The sequence below is a fragment of the Colias croceus genome, chromosome 1 (genome assembly GCF_905220415.1).
Source record: "Colias croceus chromosome 1, ilColCroc2.1".
In the NCBI taxonomy this organism is placed as follows: Eukaryota; Metazoa; Arthropoda; class Insecta; order Lepidoptera; family Pieridae; genus Colias; species Colias croceus.
Window position 1 is genome coordinate 7660704 of NC_059537.1, and position 17112 is coordinate 7677815.

At 33.3% G+C, this 17112-nt stretch overlaps 3 protein-coding genes across 3 annotated transcripts; 2 read left to right on the top strand and 1 right to left on the bottom strand.

The window, feature by feature from the left end:
- Positions 1-4117: 4117 nt before the first annotated feature.
- LOC123692607 (polyadenylate-binding protein 1-A) lies at positions 4118-7307 on the top strand. Its single transcript, XM_045637371.1, has 3 exons — positions 4118-4627; positions 4997-5781; positions 5972-7307. The coding sequence occupies exons 1-3, from the start codon at positions 4435-4437 to the stop codon at positions 6821-6823; spliced, it is 1830 nt and encodes a 609-aa protein (XP_045493327.1). The 5' UTR covers positions 4118-4434; the 3' UTR covers positions 6824-7307.
- Positions 7308-8075: 768 nt separating this feature from the next.
- Positions 8076-9686, bottom strand: LOC123692615 (glycylpeptide N-tetradecanoyltransferase 2). The gene has a single exon (XM_045637380.1). The coding sequence runs from the start codon at positions 9597-9599 to the stop codon at positions 8193-8195; it is 1407 nt and encodes a 468-aa protein (XP_045493336.1). The 5' UTR covers positions 9600-9686; the 3' UTR covers positions 8076-8192.
- Positions 9687-12295: 2609 nt separating this feature from the next.
- Positions 12296-16230, top strand: LOC123692622 (60S ribosomal protein L13). The gene is made up of 5 exons (XM_045637387.1): positions 12296-12365; positions 12495-12759; positions 12954-13103; positions 15075-15227; positions 16088-16230. The coding sequence occupies exons 2-5, from the start codon at positions 12517-12519 to the stop codon at positions 16205-16207; spliced, it is 666 nt and encodes a 221-aa protein (XP_045493343.1). The 5' UTR covers positions 12296-12365; positions 12495-12516; the 3' UTR covers positions 16208-16230.
- Positions 16231-17112: the final 882 nt, after the last annotated feature.

The following is a 17112-nucleotide window of genomic DNA, read 5'->3' on the forward strand; positions in this document are numbered from 1 at the left end:
AAATATTATCTGTAAATAGACTAGAGTCTGGGACTAGAGTAGTTTTTGAAACTAAAAGAAAACGCAGTCGGATGAAACCAGATCACTGTGTTTCATTACATCAAAAAAATTTCCCTGTGCTGTTTATTGTATTTATCGATCAAGGGATGTATTTAAAATGTAAGAGTAGAACACCCACGTGTTAATTTCTTATACTTTTTTTTTGAAAAAATGGCACACTTTAGGTGAATTTTTCATGAAAAATATTGAAATGTATTCTGAAATCGTAACGGTCTTAGATATTTATTTTAAATAAATATAGACTTATAAAGCATCTTTGGGCGCATATAATCCAGTTTTTATTTTTGGAAAACTATCTCCGAATACCGAGAAATATATTTTTTTCAGATTTTCGTTTTTATTTTTTTTCTCCCTAAAAACGCAAAAGTGCGGCATGTCACTAGCATAGAATTATTGCTCGTAATAAGGCCTATCACTCATAAAAAAACCACGCCGCACTATTGCGGTTTTTAGAAGGAATCCAATTTCTAAACATAGTATAAGGGTTGTCAATAAATTTGACCATCATTCTTTTTATTTTGTTTTATACTATATTTTTTACCATATTACAATAAATGAGATATTTAGGCATGAAATCTAATGACCTGCTTGGGAACCCTTTTTTTAATTTTTTAAAAAAATTTTAAATTTAAATAAATAAATAAGTAATATAATATTATATTTATAATTAATATATAAATTCGGGCTTGCAATGTGATAAGTATGTAAGTTATATCTCTTTTTATTCCTTGTATATCCACACTTAGAAAAAAAAACTTGTTTGACCTTTTTGCGACAACCCTATGTTGTGTTTTTTGACCTTTTTAAAAATTGCGTATTTTTCCCAAAAACCGCAATAGTGTGGCGTGGTTTTTTTATGAGTGATAGGCCTTATTACGAGCAATAATTCTATGCTAGTGACAAGCCGCACTTTTGCGTTTTTAGGGAGAAAAAAAAATAAAAACGAAAATCTGAAAAAAATATATTTCTCGGTATTCGGAGGTAGTTTTCCAAAAATAAAAACTGGATAATATGCGCCCAAAGATGCTTTATAAGTCTATATTTATTTAAAATAAATATCTAAGACCGTTACGATTTCAGAATACATTTCAATATTTTTCATGAAAAATTCACCTAAAGTTTGCCATTTTTTTTAAAAAAAAAGTATAAGAAATTGACACGTGGGTATTCTACTCTTACATTTTAAATACATCCCTTGATCGATAAATACAATAAACAGCACAGGGAAATTTTTTTGATCTAATGAAACACAGTGCAGATGAAACCCATTAGAAAAGGAGGGGAATATGATGAAAATGAAAATAAAAGGAAAAATAAATTACGGTCAATCCGAGTTCGGGAAGTGGGAGGGGGGAGCTTTTGAGAGAAAAAAATTCTCTCGTTTTCCGACAAAAGATAGGAAGAAGAAGTGTGCCTGATTTAGTAGTCTCATTATCACACTGTTTGTATGCATTTCCTGAGAACATTTACTATGGTAATAATTATTATTTTTTTACACCATATGAAAGTAGAGATTTCATTCAATGAACAAAAGGCATCCCAAGTTTTTGAAAAATCAAAAAAGCTGATATTTTGACGGGTGAATTTTCGATTGAAAATTAGGTTGCTTTTTTTTGTATTAATTAAAAATAAGGCGAAAAACAAATATTTTCAATCAAATAAATTACAGTGTATTTGGGACATAATAAAGTAAGTTTTCACCAAATTTCGTAGAAAAAAAATTTTTTGAAGTAGGTACATAGAAATAAAAGACCAAAAACTTGGTTTTTTGAATTTTTCACCTAAATTTTGAAGTTATGTGAAAAAATTGTGAACACAAAAGTTGTAGAACTTTTAATTACCTACGACTTTGCCATTGAACTTTTTTCCGTAGGACTTGTAGTTTTGTCAGAAATCGAGAGAAACCATTTTTTTCTCTTAAAAGCTCCTCCCTCCCACTTCGTGAACTCGGATTGACCGTAATTAATTTTTCCTTTTATTTTCATCATATTCCCCTCCTTTTCTAATGGGTTTCATCCGACTGCAATTTTTTTATCCTTTTATTATTTTTAAAGGCTTCTACCCTAGTCTAAAAGTATTTATAGACGTTCCAATATGGTACGGACCGTACGGACCAAAGTACGGACCGCACCGTGACATTGGTGCGCTCTGGACCATATTCGATCATGTGTACAATGGTCCGCCGCACATAATTATTATTATTGACGGTGCGCTCGGTTCGATGGTTTTTTCTTCCGAACTTGGTCCAGACCGTACCAATTCGCGCGTGTGGCCGGTCGATCGCACCCACAGATCGCACCGGACAGTGCTTTAGTCCATAGAGGAAGGATGTATAACTGAGACTACTACTTTAGTCACAGTTCGGACGTCGGTCGATCGTCATCAATGGCGATGGCGTCGGATGACGTGGTTACTACTGAAAAATAATAATAATAATAAAATAATAATAAATCTTTATTAGCAAGCAGGCCAGTTACATTAAAAATTAACAATCTATGTACTTACAAACTAATTAATAAAACCTACTAGCTAAAAGGAATGCCGCTCAGCATTTTACAGTGAAAGCATAGACTTTCACTGCAGAGCTGAAAAAAGATTAATAATAGAAATTTTAGAACTCTATAAAGATTTATGATATGACTGCATATGTCTGAACGAATCCCTGTCTTTTAAATATAATTTTGCCCATTCTTTTCTCTTCGTTTTCTTCTTTTCAATGGTTGTACTTGTACTTGCTACGACGATTGCCAGTTTTTAGGCCCGAAAAAGTGACATTCTTGTTTTATTGGAAATATCTAAGGAGCTTCTCTTTTTAAATGCACGAGTAGAAAACCCAGAATTTTATTTCAAAAACGCTATTTTTAAAAAATATATTTAAAATATTGGAATTTTCGCGGCCGACTGAGCTACATAAATTCGTATAAAAAAAAAAATAGGTACACTAGATAATTTTAATTTATTATATTGCTAATATATTATGTAGTAATTACAGGCGCAAATTATCCCTTTTTGAAATTTTCGATAGTGTCGATAGAGGCGAAAGTATTGTAATTTTTATTGATATTCGTTTTTATTTTTTTATATTTTATGCAGGCGTTAGTAGAAGCTCTGTTTAGTACCAAAAGAAGCCTTGAGTAGTTACTTTATTCTTTACATTGAAGAGGTATAGTAAGATAAAATAAGATAACTATGGATTGTAAACTGCTTTCTGGGAAATTGAGGATTTTCGATAGAACCCAAAGCCCCTGCCCCCTTCCCTGGTGTCCCTAGCTTGCTGGCTATGCATAAACACGTCATTCTCAATTTAAATAAAACACATTCTCAGTTTAAAAACCATAGACGCAATATACTGCTGTGAAAAGGCTGTGAAAAATCGCCACCACCGATGATTGATCATTGAAATTATTAATAAACTGTGTACAAAGTGTGAATAATAAAATTTGTCCGTCAAAGGGGTCAAAATCGAGTCCACACTACTCGCGAAGTTCCTCGGCGAAGTACTCGGCCGAAGTTGACTGAAGTCCGCGGTGCTACACTACACACTCGTTCAACTTCGCGAGGAGCGCATACGATCATATTCAGAACGAACTTCAGATAACTTCGTGCCCTTTGACTCGGGCGCAAAAACCGACAACAAACGAAAGTCGGCCGAGGCGAGGTAAACTTGGACGAAGTAAGCCGAAGTGCCTCTCTACATTATTCTATTCGTCTAACCTCGTTCAACTTCGCGAGTAATGTGGAGGAGGCATTAAGATTATAGAAGGTGGTTATATCGTGGTTATATCCATATCCATATAAAGCTAATATATAAGCGTGATTGAAAGTTGAAACACACAAACGTTTAGTTGAATTTCATATTATAATGCCGTCGTAAGTATTAATTAAATATAGAACTAGTAGCCAGTAGATATTCCTCTAAAATCTATCTAGTTTTTAACTGAAATTTTAGAGCCAAATATACCAACTCACAATATTACAAAAATTAAAAAGTTAAAAATAACCATAGACGAAACGCGTACGCCATCTTGTTTTTTGCTTTTACAAACCACAATTCACAAACGTCACCTTTCCTTTGGTGAGCAAGGTGTGTTCACGTGAGGTTGTGTGGTCCCTCGAAATAGGTCACACAATCCTCACAATTTCGTGAAATATTGTTCTAAAATATAAAAAAAAATTACAAAATTAACAAAAATCCAAAAAAATAGAAAAATTTTATAAAATAAACGGGAATCGTTCAGTTATAAGTTAGTGTACGTAAGCGTGCAACGTGGTCTAAGGAATGCGATAGATAATCATAAAGAGAAAGTGAAGTTGTTTTAAACACTAGAAGATTATTAATGCTATTTTTGTAACGATTCCAATAAAATAATCAAAATGAATCCTGGGCCACCTAATTATCCAATGGCATCATTGTATGTCGGAGATTTGCACTCGGATATTACCGAGGCCATGTTGTTTGAAAAATTTTCTACCGCGGGTCCAGTACTCTCTATTCGTGTCTGCCGCGACATGATAACTCGTAGGTCACTTGGTTACGCTTACGTAAATTTCCAGCAACCTGCTGATGGTAAGTTATTTTCCAGTTTTAATTTGTTAACTAAAATTGCCATGTTGCAAACTGGTTTTACCTGACAATTATTATAGGTTAAACTAAATTGAGCAAACATATTTTCAAATGCAATGATTAAAATTAGAGAAATGAATATTGATAAAATGATTAGTTGTTGCATATTGTATAAAGTTAAATACCTATGCAATACCCTGATGCATTCATTGCCCAACATAGAATGATGAAAGTATTGCAAGTTGCACCCACCTTTCATAATGATTATTTGTAATGAAGCTTGTATATACAACGTAAATTATTTGTAGTATTGTTATTTAATAGGATAAGAACTTTACTTGTTAAAAACTAATTGTTTTCAAATTTTTTTAGCTGAGAGAGCTTTGGACACCATGAATTTTGATATGATTAAGGGAAGACCTATTAGAATAATGTGGTCTCAGCGTGATCCCTCCCTAAGGAAGTCTGGTGTAGGAAATGTTTTTATTAAGAACCTTGATAAGTCTATAGATAATAAAGCAATGTATGACACCTTTTCTGCCTTTGGTAATATACTGAGTTGTAAAGTAGCCCAAGATGAAAATGGGGGTTCTAAAGGATATGGTTTTGTACACTTTGAAACTGAAGAAGCTGCCAATAAGTCCATTGAAAAAGTAAATGGAATGTTGTTGAATGGAAAGAAAGTTTATGTGGGCAGATTCATTCCTCGTAAGGAACGCGAAAAGGAACTGGGAGAGAAGGCTAAACTATTTACCAATGTCTACGTAAAGAACTTTGGAGAAGACTTCTCCGATGAAATGCTGAAAGACATGTTTGAGAAATATGGGCGTATTACAAGTCATAAAGTAATGTATAAAGATGATGGTTCTTCTAGAGGTTTTGGATTTGTTGCTTTTGAAGATCCGGATGCTGCTGAAAGGGCTTGCATGGATCTTAATGGAAAAGAATTGGTAGAAGGAAAACCCTTATATGTAGGACGAGCTCAAAAGAAAGCTGAGCGTCAAAAAGAACTTAAGCGGAAATTTGAACAGCTAAAGTCTGAAAGGTTGACTCGTTACCAAGGTGTTAACCTGTATGTTAAAAATTTGGACGACACAATTGATGATGAGCGGCTTCGTAAGGAATTTGCACCATTCGGAACTATAACATCAGCTAAGGTAATTCTTGTCATTCTCTTTATTTTATTAATTTATTTACAAAATATGAAGCCAATTAAAATGAAAACTGAAGACACTAGAAATAATTAGTCCCAACTTGTAATCCCAGACTCATCATTAAACCCTGACCACAAAATCTTTTAACTATGCGCATTCACTAAACTAATTATTACTTTAATCTTTTCAACAGGTAATGCTTGAGGATGGGCGTAGCAAAGGCTTTGGGTTTGTTTGCTTTTCGTCTCCTGAAGAAGCTACTAAAGCTGTAACAGAAATGAATGGGCGTATCGTTGGAACCAAACCACTTTATGTAGCTTTAGCTCAACGTAAAGAAGATCGTAAGGCCCACTTGACATCACAGTACATGCAACGTATGGCCAGCATGAGAATGCAGCAGATGGGTCAAATATTCCAACCAGGAAGTGCTGGAGGCTACTTTGTACCCACCATACCACCAGCTCAACGATTCTATGGTCCAGCCCAGATGACTCAAATGAGACCCACAACCCGCTGGACACAACCACCTGTAAGGCCCAGCACTCAGACGGCTGCCTCTGCATACCCCAACATGCAAGCTCCATTCCGCCCTGCACCTCGTGGACCAACTCAAACTACTCTTCGCACATCCTTGGGTGCTAGACCCATTACTGGCCAACAAGGTGTGCCAGCTGCTACTTCGATTCGTGCACCTATTGTAACAAGTGGACGCCCAGCAGGTTATAAGTACACTTCCAACATGCGTAATCCACCAGCTCCGCAACCTGCAGTGCACATCCAAGGTCAAGAACCACTAACTGCTACCATGTTAGCTGCTGCACCTCTTCAAGAGCAAAAACAAATGCTTGGTGAACGTCTTTTCCCCTTGATTCAAAGAATGCACCCAGACTTAGCTGGCAAAATTACTGGTATGCTTCTAGAAATTGACAATTCTGAACTGCTCCACATGTTAGAACATGGAGAGTCCCTGAAGGCTAAGGTGGACGAGGCTGTTGCTGTTTTGCAAGCTCACCAAGCTAAACAGCAAGCCACAAAGAAGGAGTAATGTGTGTGCTCACTTGTTGAGCTATTTTATTTTTCTTCTATAATTTCTTTATTTTCGCTTTTTACATTGTAATGTAAAGAGACCCGGTCATAAAAACACTTAATAAAAATTGTAAAATAAATAATTAAAAAAATGTAGAATGCACAGTTCCTAATTATATACTTTAATATAGAATATTGGAGGTGCATCTGCAAAAAAAAAAACATTGCAACTGTCAACATTTATATATAATATGGCATTATATTATTATTACTGGGCACTTTTGACTATCTACTTTGACCAAGGAGTTTTATTTAAGTTTGATGATCTATTAAGTTCACTTTCATTTCTGTAACATGGAGTTGGCTTTTGTTCTTGCAATGTCTTTCTTATTTTCTGTGTCAGGTCTACATTGGATATTTATCTACCATGAATTGAACTCACGGTCGCCAATGTAACTGGCTATTTGTATTACGTTGTTACATATTATATTCTATGAAATAAATTGTCTTTTATTTTATAAATAAGTATGTACCCTTTATTTCCATTCACATCATATAATGATCATGTCCATGAATTTTAAAATGTAATTAAGGTTCTCTATAATCCTATTATACTATAAATTCTGAAGTTTGCCTACTTTTGCCCTCGTGTGAAGCCGAGCGGCATAGCTAAGATTTTTACAGAAACCCTCTGTTCAGTATAAATTGTAAAGACGAAAGAATACATACTTGTAAATGTTTTGGAAAGTAGGACCTATAAGAAAAAGGGAGTATAATAATAATTTATGCCTATGATGTCTACTAAGATTTTCGTTTGTCTGAGCCGAAATGGGTAGACTATGTATGAGTGGACCCTCACTTTTAGAAAATAGGTAGGTATCAATAAATAGGTACTACACTATATTATAATATTTATACAGGTACTTGCACAAAAAGGCGTAAGACTATAAATTAACTATTATAAATCACATTCATGATTTTAGTTTCTAAAAAAAAGAATTTTCAATTCAGTTCAAAAAATATACCTATTAGACCTCATACATCAGTGATTTGTAGGTATATTCCCTTTTTATATGATTTATAAATTAAATAAAAATCAGAAAACTTATATTCAAAAAAGAAACCTCTGAATACCAAAGCTTATATTTTTTTCTACTAAAGTAGGTATATAAATTGGTTGATATACATAGTTGTGATATGGATGTAATTGATTTGGTTATAAAATGTATTTGGTTAAAACTGTGCTTAAAACTATATTGAAAAATAAAACATTTTTGTTAACTAAGGCTATATTTTCCTCAATAAAAACACTACACAAAGTGAAAAATAAAGCAATGGCTAGCATTTAAAATATATAAATACAATTAAATTTGTATTATTACAATAAGTTATTGAAGGACTAAACCGATTTTATTTGGTGGTATACTGGGACATCTCCAGTTATACAAATAATATTGCAAATTCCCATCACCAATACCAAACTTAAGAGGTTCTAAAAATTCTTTGTTTTCCATCAGATCCAATGCATTAAACACATCAAATCCTGAATTTCTTGCTGTTATTAATGCATCAAGCATCAAATCAACCCATGGTGTTTTTGTAGAAACATTATAGAATGAATAAGCAGCTTTTAGTGTTTTATGAACTGGATGATACACAACTGTGGACGGAAGTGTATAGTAACTAACAAAATCTGTAATCGATCCATCTGACGCCTCTACCACAAAACTATCCACTATACCAGAGAGAGGCGTAAACCAATGCTTAAAATCTTCATCAGAAAATATTGGCACCAAATCAAATTTATTCAAATACTCATTTAATAATTTAACAACTTTTTCACAATCTTTTTGCTCCATTTTACGAAATCCAGGAGTTTTTGGCAAATCTGGTAATTTGAACAGTTTAAGAGTTCTTTGCATGGTCATATTTCTAGATAAGTGACTAAATTTTATGTCAATTAACTTTTTAGGATTCAATGATCTGTGCCAATAACGGCATGTTCCTATTGGTTTGGGTAATACAATTCCAGCTGTATAAACACCTTGAAATATACCAGTCAAGTTTACTCGACGTGTTATTTCTCTTATCAGCACTGGAGCCACTCTTTTAGCACGAAGCTTTTTATGAACACATAAAAAGTTTATTTCTACAACAGTTTGTACATGATCATAAATCCTCAACTGAGCAGGAATTGCTGAAATAAAGCCTACTAATCGGCCAGATTTAACAACACGAACTCCACAGTGCCATTCCATCTTCCAACCAGGAGGTTGAAGTGCCCACTTTAAAAAGTCGGTCTGGTAATCAAAACGGAACATACAATCATCATCTTCCACATAATTTTCATTGAGCAAGGTATAAAGTTCTTTTAAAACTAATGGTTCATTTAAATTTAATGTGTCCCACTGAAAACCATCGGGCAAAGTGTACGGTTCTTGTCTTATTTCTTCCGGAGTTTTAGGAGGTTCAATCGGTTCATTAGAAATTATTTTTTCGTCCATTTTTGGAACGGGTTGAGTAGACCAAAATTGATAAGATTTATGCAATGCCTCTTCCGTTGTTTTAGCAGGTTTTTGTTGTAAGTTAAAAACTTCCATAGCCATCTTCAGATCCTTTAACGAAATATTTTGCTGCATATCAGTAGAATTAGGCACGGCTACAACACCCTCAGCCGAACCCGGTCCATGGTCACCGTCACCGCTACGCTTTTTCTTGTTTTTGTTTTTTTTCTTTGGATTTTTGTCATCATTAATAGATTGGTTTTCAACATTTTGTGTCTTATTGTCTTCCATTTTAGTTTTATTACCTAAAATCCAAGTAATTCTAGTCCAAAAGAACACCTCTCACCATGTAGGTACCTAGCTATAAAATTATAATTAATCTACTCATACTCTACAGATAATAAAAATTACGCGTTGTACTTGCGTTGTACAGTGTACACAGAATCTGAGAATGTTTTTAAATTTAAAATAATAATATAGGTAAATAAGATAAAAAAAAATTGTGAGTTTATAGACTAATTTTTACGTATAAATTACTTAATTTATTGAATTGAATTGGGAACTCAATTGAATTCGATAAATTAAAATTTTCGTAACCTGGCTCACCAACGCAAACTTAGCACCTTAGCATTGGAATTTTGGGTCGAAAATGACCTTGATCGATAGGTCTCCGTTAGGTCCTTTAAGGTCCCACAATTTTTTCGTAAGGTCCCCTTTAATTTTTTTTTTAATATTTTTTAAATTTTGGGTATTAAAAAAATACACTTTAGCACCCCATCAATAGAATTTTGGGTCGAAAATGACCTTGATCGATAGGTCTCCGTTAGGTCCTTTAAGGTCCCACAATTTTTTCGTTAGGTTCCCTTTAGTTTTTTTATAAATAATTTTTTTTTAATTTTGGGTTTAAAAAAATACACTTTAGCACCATAGCTAAATTGGCGAATTTTATCAAAATCGTGTTTTTATCGTTAGGTCCGTATAGGTCCATCATTGAATTTGTTAAATTATTTATTTTATTAAAATTATAAAATAATTAAAACCTGCGCATGCGCCATAGAGCATTAAGGCATGCGCAAATCATACATAAACAGCGCGAAATTTAAATTAGTATCGTTTCATTTATTAAATAAATCAATTGTTCTGAGAGTGCTTATTTATTAAAAACCTACTTTTCTACCTTAGTTCATTAAGTAATGGATGGAGTACGCTGCACACTGGCTAATGTTTTAACTAAACTTTCTGCCGATTTTGGTGCGGGGAGGGTAACTCACACTATGAAACACAATCACACATTCACAGAAATAATTTGTGTCTTTACAAACTCAAACTATTACAAAATTGACACACTAGCATATTTTTACACACATTGCAACACACAGGAAAATCTCTGTACATATAAGAAATAAAACAATCACTCGAAAAGGAGGTAACCATATCGACATTACAAAAATAACAATTTTGTTGAAATTAGAAATAACATTAATATTATATTCATAAAAACTACATATTACACAGGTCATTTGTAACGTTTTCATCATTATTATATGCATACGAAAAAACAATAAAAAGCCATTTTATGTATTTGTATTTGAATAACTATGTATTCATTCATCACAGCACATTTCACTAAAATAAATATGTCTCTAAGAACATTATCAAAAGTAGTACTAAAAGTTTATGACAGTCTGAACGAAATGACATAAATAAAAATGTTGTGTGGTTTTATGAAACCACGGTAAAAGTGAAACTGTTCGAACGGTTCCGTACACTGCTTTGTGTAGCGCATGTCGCGTGCCGAGTAGGTATACCTACTCGGCAGCCGCGATACACGCGACATGCGCTACACAGACCAAAAAGTTTGAGACGATGTAATAAAAGTTTCACTTTAATAATATAATCTGAAACATACGCAATATTAATACATACATATAAACCAATTACATAATAGAAGAGTTACAAGATTAAACATTACAAAAAAACGGCTTAAAGCGAGTCGGACTCACGCACGAAGGGTACCATTAAAATGTTCTGCCAGTTAAAAGTAACGGAGCGAAAATTCTAATAAATATATACTAATTACAACATTATACCTACTCCTTTTTATGCAGTTGTGTAAAATTTTAATATAATAAAGATTATTTCTCATCTCATCTCAAATTATAGCTAGAAGTAGTCCGCCACTAAGAAAGTCGTAAAAATTTACGACCTTTTAAGCGACGAGTTTTTAAATTCAACTCTATCACAAAGGTCATAAAGATTAAATTTGTATTTCTTTTCAAGATAGTCTCGTGGGGAGTGCGATTCAATATCGCGTTCTAAATTCAACTTTATCGCTTAGTTCATAAAGATTAAATTTGAGTATATTTTTTTTCCAGTCTCGTGAGGCCACATCAATGATCGAGTAAACATGACTCGATTATTTGTCTTGATCACATCGATAAACGATACATCGACGATTATCGATATGCGCAGGTTTTAATTATTTTATAATTTCATAATACCTAAAACAAATAATTTAACAATTTCAATGATGGAACCATACTTACATACCAACCTAACGGTAAAGAATACGATTTTGATAAAATTCGCCAATTTTGCTATAGATGAGGTGCTAAAGTGTGATTTTTTTTATACCCAGAATTAAAAAAAAAACTTATTTATAAAAAAACTAAAGGGGACCTAACGAAAAAATTGTGGGACCTTAAAGGACCTAACGGAGACCTATCGATTAAGGTCATTTTTGACCCAAAATTCTATGGATGGGGTGCTAAAGTGTAATTTTTTTATACCCAAAATTTAAAAAATTATTAAAAAAAAAACTAAAGGGGACCTAACGAAAAAATTGTGGGACCTTAAAGGACCCAACGGAGACCTATCGATCAAGGTCATTTTCGACCCAAAATTCCATTGATGGGATGCTAAGTTTGCATTGGTACCTGGCTCTGACTTTATGGGACTTTTCTGTCATAATAATTAATCTGTTATGTCAAACGTGGATATTGACGTATATAGTCTGTGTTGTTGTATTTCTTTTTTATTTGAACTTGTCTCCCTGTGGTTAGTGAAAAAGTTATCTCTTTATATTTTAGCTATCAATATTATATTTATAGCGAGAATTCGATGTTTATTATAAAGAGAACCTCTTAAAGTTTTCCGAAAATATATTTTGTATTATTTTCATTTTAGGTGAAGAGGGGACATAACCAAAATGGGGAAGGGAAATAATATGATCCCGAATGGCCATTTCCATAAGGATTGGCAAAGATTCGTTAAAACATGGTTCAATCAACCAGCCAGAAGACACCGTAGAAAGCAAAACCGCATAAAGAAAGCTAAAGCAATCGCTCCACGCCCTGCTGCTGGTCCACTCCGACCGGTTGTAAGGTGCCCAACCGTTCGCTATCACACTAAAGTTCGTGCTGGTCGTGGATTTACTCTCAGAGAGATCAGGGTATGTAGAATTATCTCTATAAGTAATAATTTCGGGTATTTGTTCGTTTTGCTAGTAATATAACCTCTGTATGTTATGTATGTTTATTATATATGTTTTATCCTAATTACATGTTGAATCTTTTCTAAGATTATTAATTTCTTCTTAAATCATTAAAGCAAAATGTAAACAATAATTGGGGTTCTACATTACAGGCTGCTGGTCTGAACCCTAGTTTTGCCAGAACTGTTGGTATTGCTGTGGACCCACGTCGCCGCAATAAATCTGTTGAATCGCTCCAAATCAATGTTCAGAGATTAAAGGAGTACCGTGCGCGTCTTATCTTATTCCCTAAGGGCAAGAAGGTATGTTAATAATATAAATACTAATGATTATTATCTTGAAACTTAGCAGTGTTAAAAAAGAGTAATTCTAGAAAAATATTTAAATCAAAATAGTGATAAATATCATCCTCACCCAAAGTCTTAAATTTTCTTGGTATGTTTTGTGAATAAAACTAAGTCATGCAAATAAGCTTGATTTTGCTTAACGTTTGTTTCTTTAAGTCAGAATTTTGCCAAATACATTTGAGGACAGTTATAATGTATATATTTTTATCCTGGACAGGACAATTTTAATGAATTAAAAAAAAAAATTATTTTAATTTTTTATTAATTGCAGTTTCGAGATAATAAAACAATTTTGTAATATAACAGTGCTGACATAATTTTTTTTCATCATCCTATCAAGTGAAAATAACTGGTACCGACATACCTGTTTATACCTGCCAACCTAGCCGTTTGTTCCGGTAAATATTAGAAAACGACTATGACTGCACATTCTGTAGGTTTCATACTTTAAGGCTGGCCACATACATCAGTTTTCCTGATACGAAAACCGTATCACGAAAAATTCCGTACGACTACCACACACATACTTTTTTTTCCGTTCGGAATACTGAGATTACTCTAGGAGTAGCTTCAGTGGAGTGCACACGTTTGGAAGAAGCATGAATTTCGTATATATAAAAGTTGTTCCTCGAAATACAATCTACAAAAATGATCTGATATCATTTCTTCGTAAAATGATAACAAAAAGTTTTATTGAAAAATATAAATTACTCTAATTAATGAACATTTTCGCTTATAACTTTTTTATTTATAGTTCTACAACAAAAACTTACTGGACCAAAGTTGTAGAGAATTTAATTTGCAACAAATAATGTTAAAAAAAAAATTATTGGATAAATAGTTTAAGAGATATATCGTAAAAACCATTTCAACCGCTATTTTCAAGATGGCGGCCGTGGGACAAGGGTGGCGACCCCACAAACTTGGTTTTAGATTCACACTGACCCCCCCTACATATCAAAAAAATAAAATTGCGTCCTCTAAAAAACGCAAGATTAGGCCTAAAAAATGTAACATTTCAATGGACTATATGTAATAACAATAGTTGTGAAATAAATAATTATGTTTATTTTGTAAAAAGTTTTATCATGTTCATTTTATCGCTTAGAGCATTTTGTTGCCAGGCAAGATCTTTCATATCCCTGTTATGATAATCTTCGTTATTAAGGTCCCACAGGCATGGGTACCCTTCTACACCAATTATTAACTGTTCAATGTCACTCATCGTGAATAATAATTAAATATTACGTATTCGTAGGTATCCCAACAATAACTACGGTACGCGTCCGCTCAGCTCGATCGCGCTGCGCTGACTGATGTTCCGTTCGGAATTTCGAATGTGTGTGGCGGGCCATACAAAATGTATGTAGGCTTTGCATCCGTTTCGTTTTTTTTCCGTCAGGAATTCCTGATGCATGGGCTTGCATTCGGAAAGAACGGACGGAAAAAAACCGTACGGAAAGTTATCAAATGTGTGTGACATTCATTGCTTTTGTATGAATTTACTGCGTTCGGAGGCCCTGATTCGGAAAACGGATCAGGAAAACGTATCAGAAAAACTGATGTATGTGGCCGGCCTAAGTCTATTATATTTTTTTATTATTATCTTGATACTGCAACTAATAAAAATTTTTTTTTTTTTAATTCATTAAAAATGTCCTGTCCAGGATTTTCCCAGTCAACCCATTTTTAATACATTTTTTAATAGACTAAATTAATTATAAAATTGGTCTCATTCTATTATCACGCCGTTGAATTTCGCCTTATGTTCGGATCTTAGACCATAAGAATATTGTATTCCACTGAATTCTGTAACTGAAATGGTTTAACTTAACTTTTTATATATGCAGTTACATTTTAATTACAAAGTTATGTTCATAAACTTTTAATATAATGGAGTGTAATAAAATTGTTGCAATGTTTCAGGTGCTGAAGGGAGAAGCCACCGAGGAGGAACGTAAACTGGCTAAGCAGTTACGCGGTCCTCTGATGCCAGTGCAGCAACCAGCACCCAAGTCGGTTGCACGCGTCATCACTGAAGAGGAGAAGGACTTCAAGGCTTACCAATACCTCCGAGGCGTAAGTAGATAGAAATTTAATTTATTTAGAAATAAAATCAATTATTTTATTTCTGAAACTGAAATAAAATCAATTTATTTTATTTCTGAAAATTGATTTTATTTCTGAAACAAGAAAAAGCAAATAGCTGAATATTCCTTGATACTTTTTTTGATTTTGATACATCTTAAACATGATAATTATAATTTTCATGTTTAAGAATTAAGATGGAAACAATTATGTATTTGTATTTTTTAGGCGCATCTATACATATAATAAATCTGTAGAAGGGTCAATTCTGTACATTGAAAATATTGAAAAAATAAATAGCAGGGGGTGTTACTGGATCAATACCAAACCCAAATATGTGATTAAAAAAATTTTTGTCTGTCTGTCTGTATGTGAAGGCATCACGTGAAAACTAGCGGTTCGATTTCGATGAAACTTGGTATAATTATACCTTATTATCCTGGGCGTAAAATAGGATACTTTTTATCCTGTAAAAATACGTAGAAAAAAATTAATCTTAATTTTTCAGTTTTATCCATAGACGTTGTTCCGTAGAACCGCGAACACACGTTGCGTATTATTATAGGCCTAGCCGTATTTGGGAATTGGGTCCAATAGATATTTATAAGATTTTATTGTCAGAGGTACCTACTCAAAATGGAGAAATAAACCATCCACGCGAAGACCGACATCCGCGCGGACGGAGTCGCGGGCGGAAGCTAGTAAAAGAATATATTGTTACTTCTTTTCTAAAAGTGAAACTTGATGATAATTATTTTAATTATTACAAAGAAAAATCTTTTTTTCAAAAATCTAGTAAATTTAACAAGTATTATATGGATAATAAACATATGATTTTATTTCCATTTTAGGCCCGCTCAATAGCCAAGCTTGTTGGTATCAGAGCCAAGAGGTTGAAGGATGCTGCTGAAAACCCTGATGACGTGACTAAGGCACCTACAGTGGTTAAGGAACCTAAGAGTAAAAAGTGAACAATAAAGTAAATAATCACTAAGAACGCATTTCTTTTAATTCTCTAAAAGTTAATCCTACTAATATTATAAATGCGAAAGTTTGTATGGATGTTTGTTACTCTTTCACGTAAAAACTACTGAACCGATTACAATGAAATTTAGCACACATATAATAGAGGGTAACTTGGATTAACACATAGGATAGTTTTTATCCCGGAAATCCCACGGGAACGGGAACTATGCGGGTTTTCCTTTGCAAACGCGGGCGAAGCCGCGGGCGGAAATCTAGTACCCTTATAAAGTCATATTATATGAGCACAGTGAACACAATAAAATATAATCTAAAACCACTTTAAATACCATAACATTTTTAGGATTTTCAGTGCTTTTTTTAACGAGTTGATATTTTGATCATTAATATTATCTTGATTCTAGAATGCATTATTGTCCGCCACTATCAAAGACGCGGTCAAAAACTCTTGAATTATTATGATTATACCCACAGATTATACCGCAATCAAAATCTTAGAGCATGGTTTAATGCTCTAAAATCAAAATAGACAAATGCACACTTTCGCATTTATATTTTTTGTATATGAATAATGTTAGGTTTTCTATTATATATTTTATGACAAGATGCATGGAAGACAATTTCAAATAAACTTAAAATCCCATTGTAGTCATGGCCACAGAGCAAATACTATAGTAGTCATGGCGAATGACTGGGGATCGCCGAGCGCTCTGGGTAGATTGACCTCGCGTATAGGACATTATTGATAGATATTAATTGATATTTTTATTTTATTATTAGTCCAGGATTTTCCCAGTCAACCCATTTTTAATACATTTTTTACTACACTAAATTTATTATAAAATTGGTCTCATTCTATTATCAAGCCGTTGCATTTCGACTTATATTCGGA

Excerpts from the sequence above, each read along its gene's own strand:
- LOC123692607 (XM_045637371.1), top strand. The coding sequence starts at position 4,435 with ATGAATCCTGGGCCACCTAATTATCCAATGGCATCATTGTATGTCGGA. Across the intron at positions 4,628-4,996 it reads TTTCCAGCAACCTGCTGATG|CTGAGAGAGCTTTGGACACC; the intron begins GTAAGTTATTTT and ends AAATTTTTTTAG. Across the intron at positions 5,782-5,971 it reads GAACTATAACATCAGCTAAG|GTAATGCTTGAGGATGGGCG; the intron begins GTAATTCTTGTC and ends TCTTTTCAACAG.
- LOC123692615 (XM_045637380.1), bottom strand. The coding sequence starts at position 9,599 with ATGGAAGACAATAAGACACAAAATGTTGAAAACCAATCTATTAATGAT.
- LOC123692622 (XM_045637387.1), top strand. The coding sequence starts at position 12,517 with ATGGGGAAGGGAAATAATATGATCCCGAATGGCCATTTCCATAAGGAT. Across the intron at positions 12,760-12,953 it reads TTACTCTCAGAGAGATCAGG|GCTGCTGGTCTGAACCCTAG; the intron begins GTATGTAGAATT and ends TCTACATTACAG. Across the intron at positions 15,228-16,087 it reads CTTACCAATACCTCCGAGGC|GCCCGCTCAATAGCCAAGCT; the intron begins GTAAGTAGATAG and ends TTTCCATTTTAG.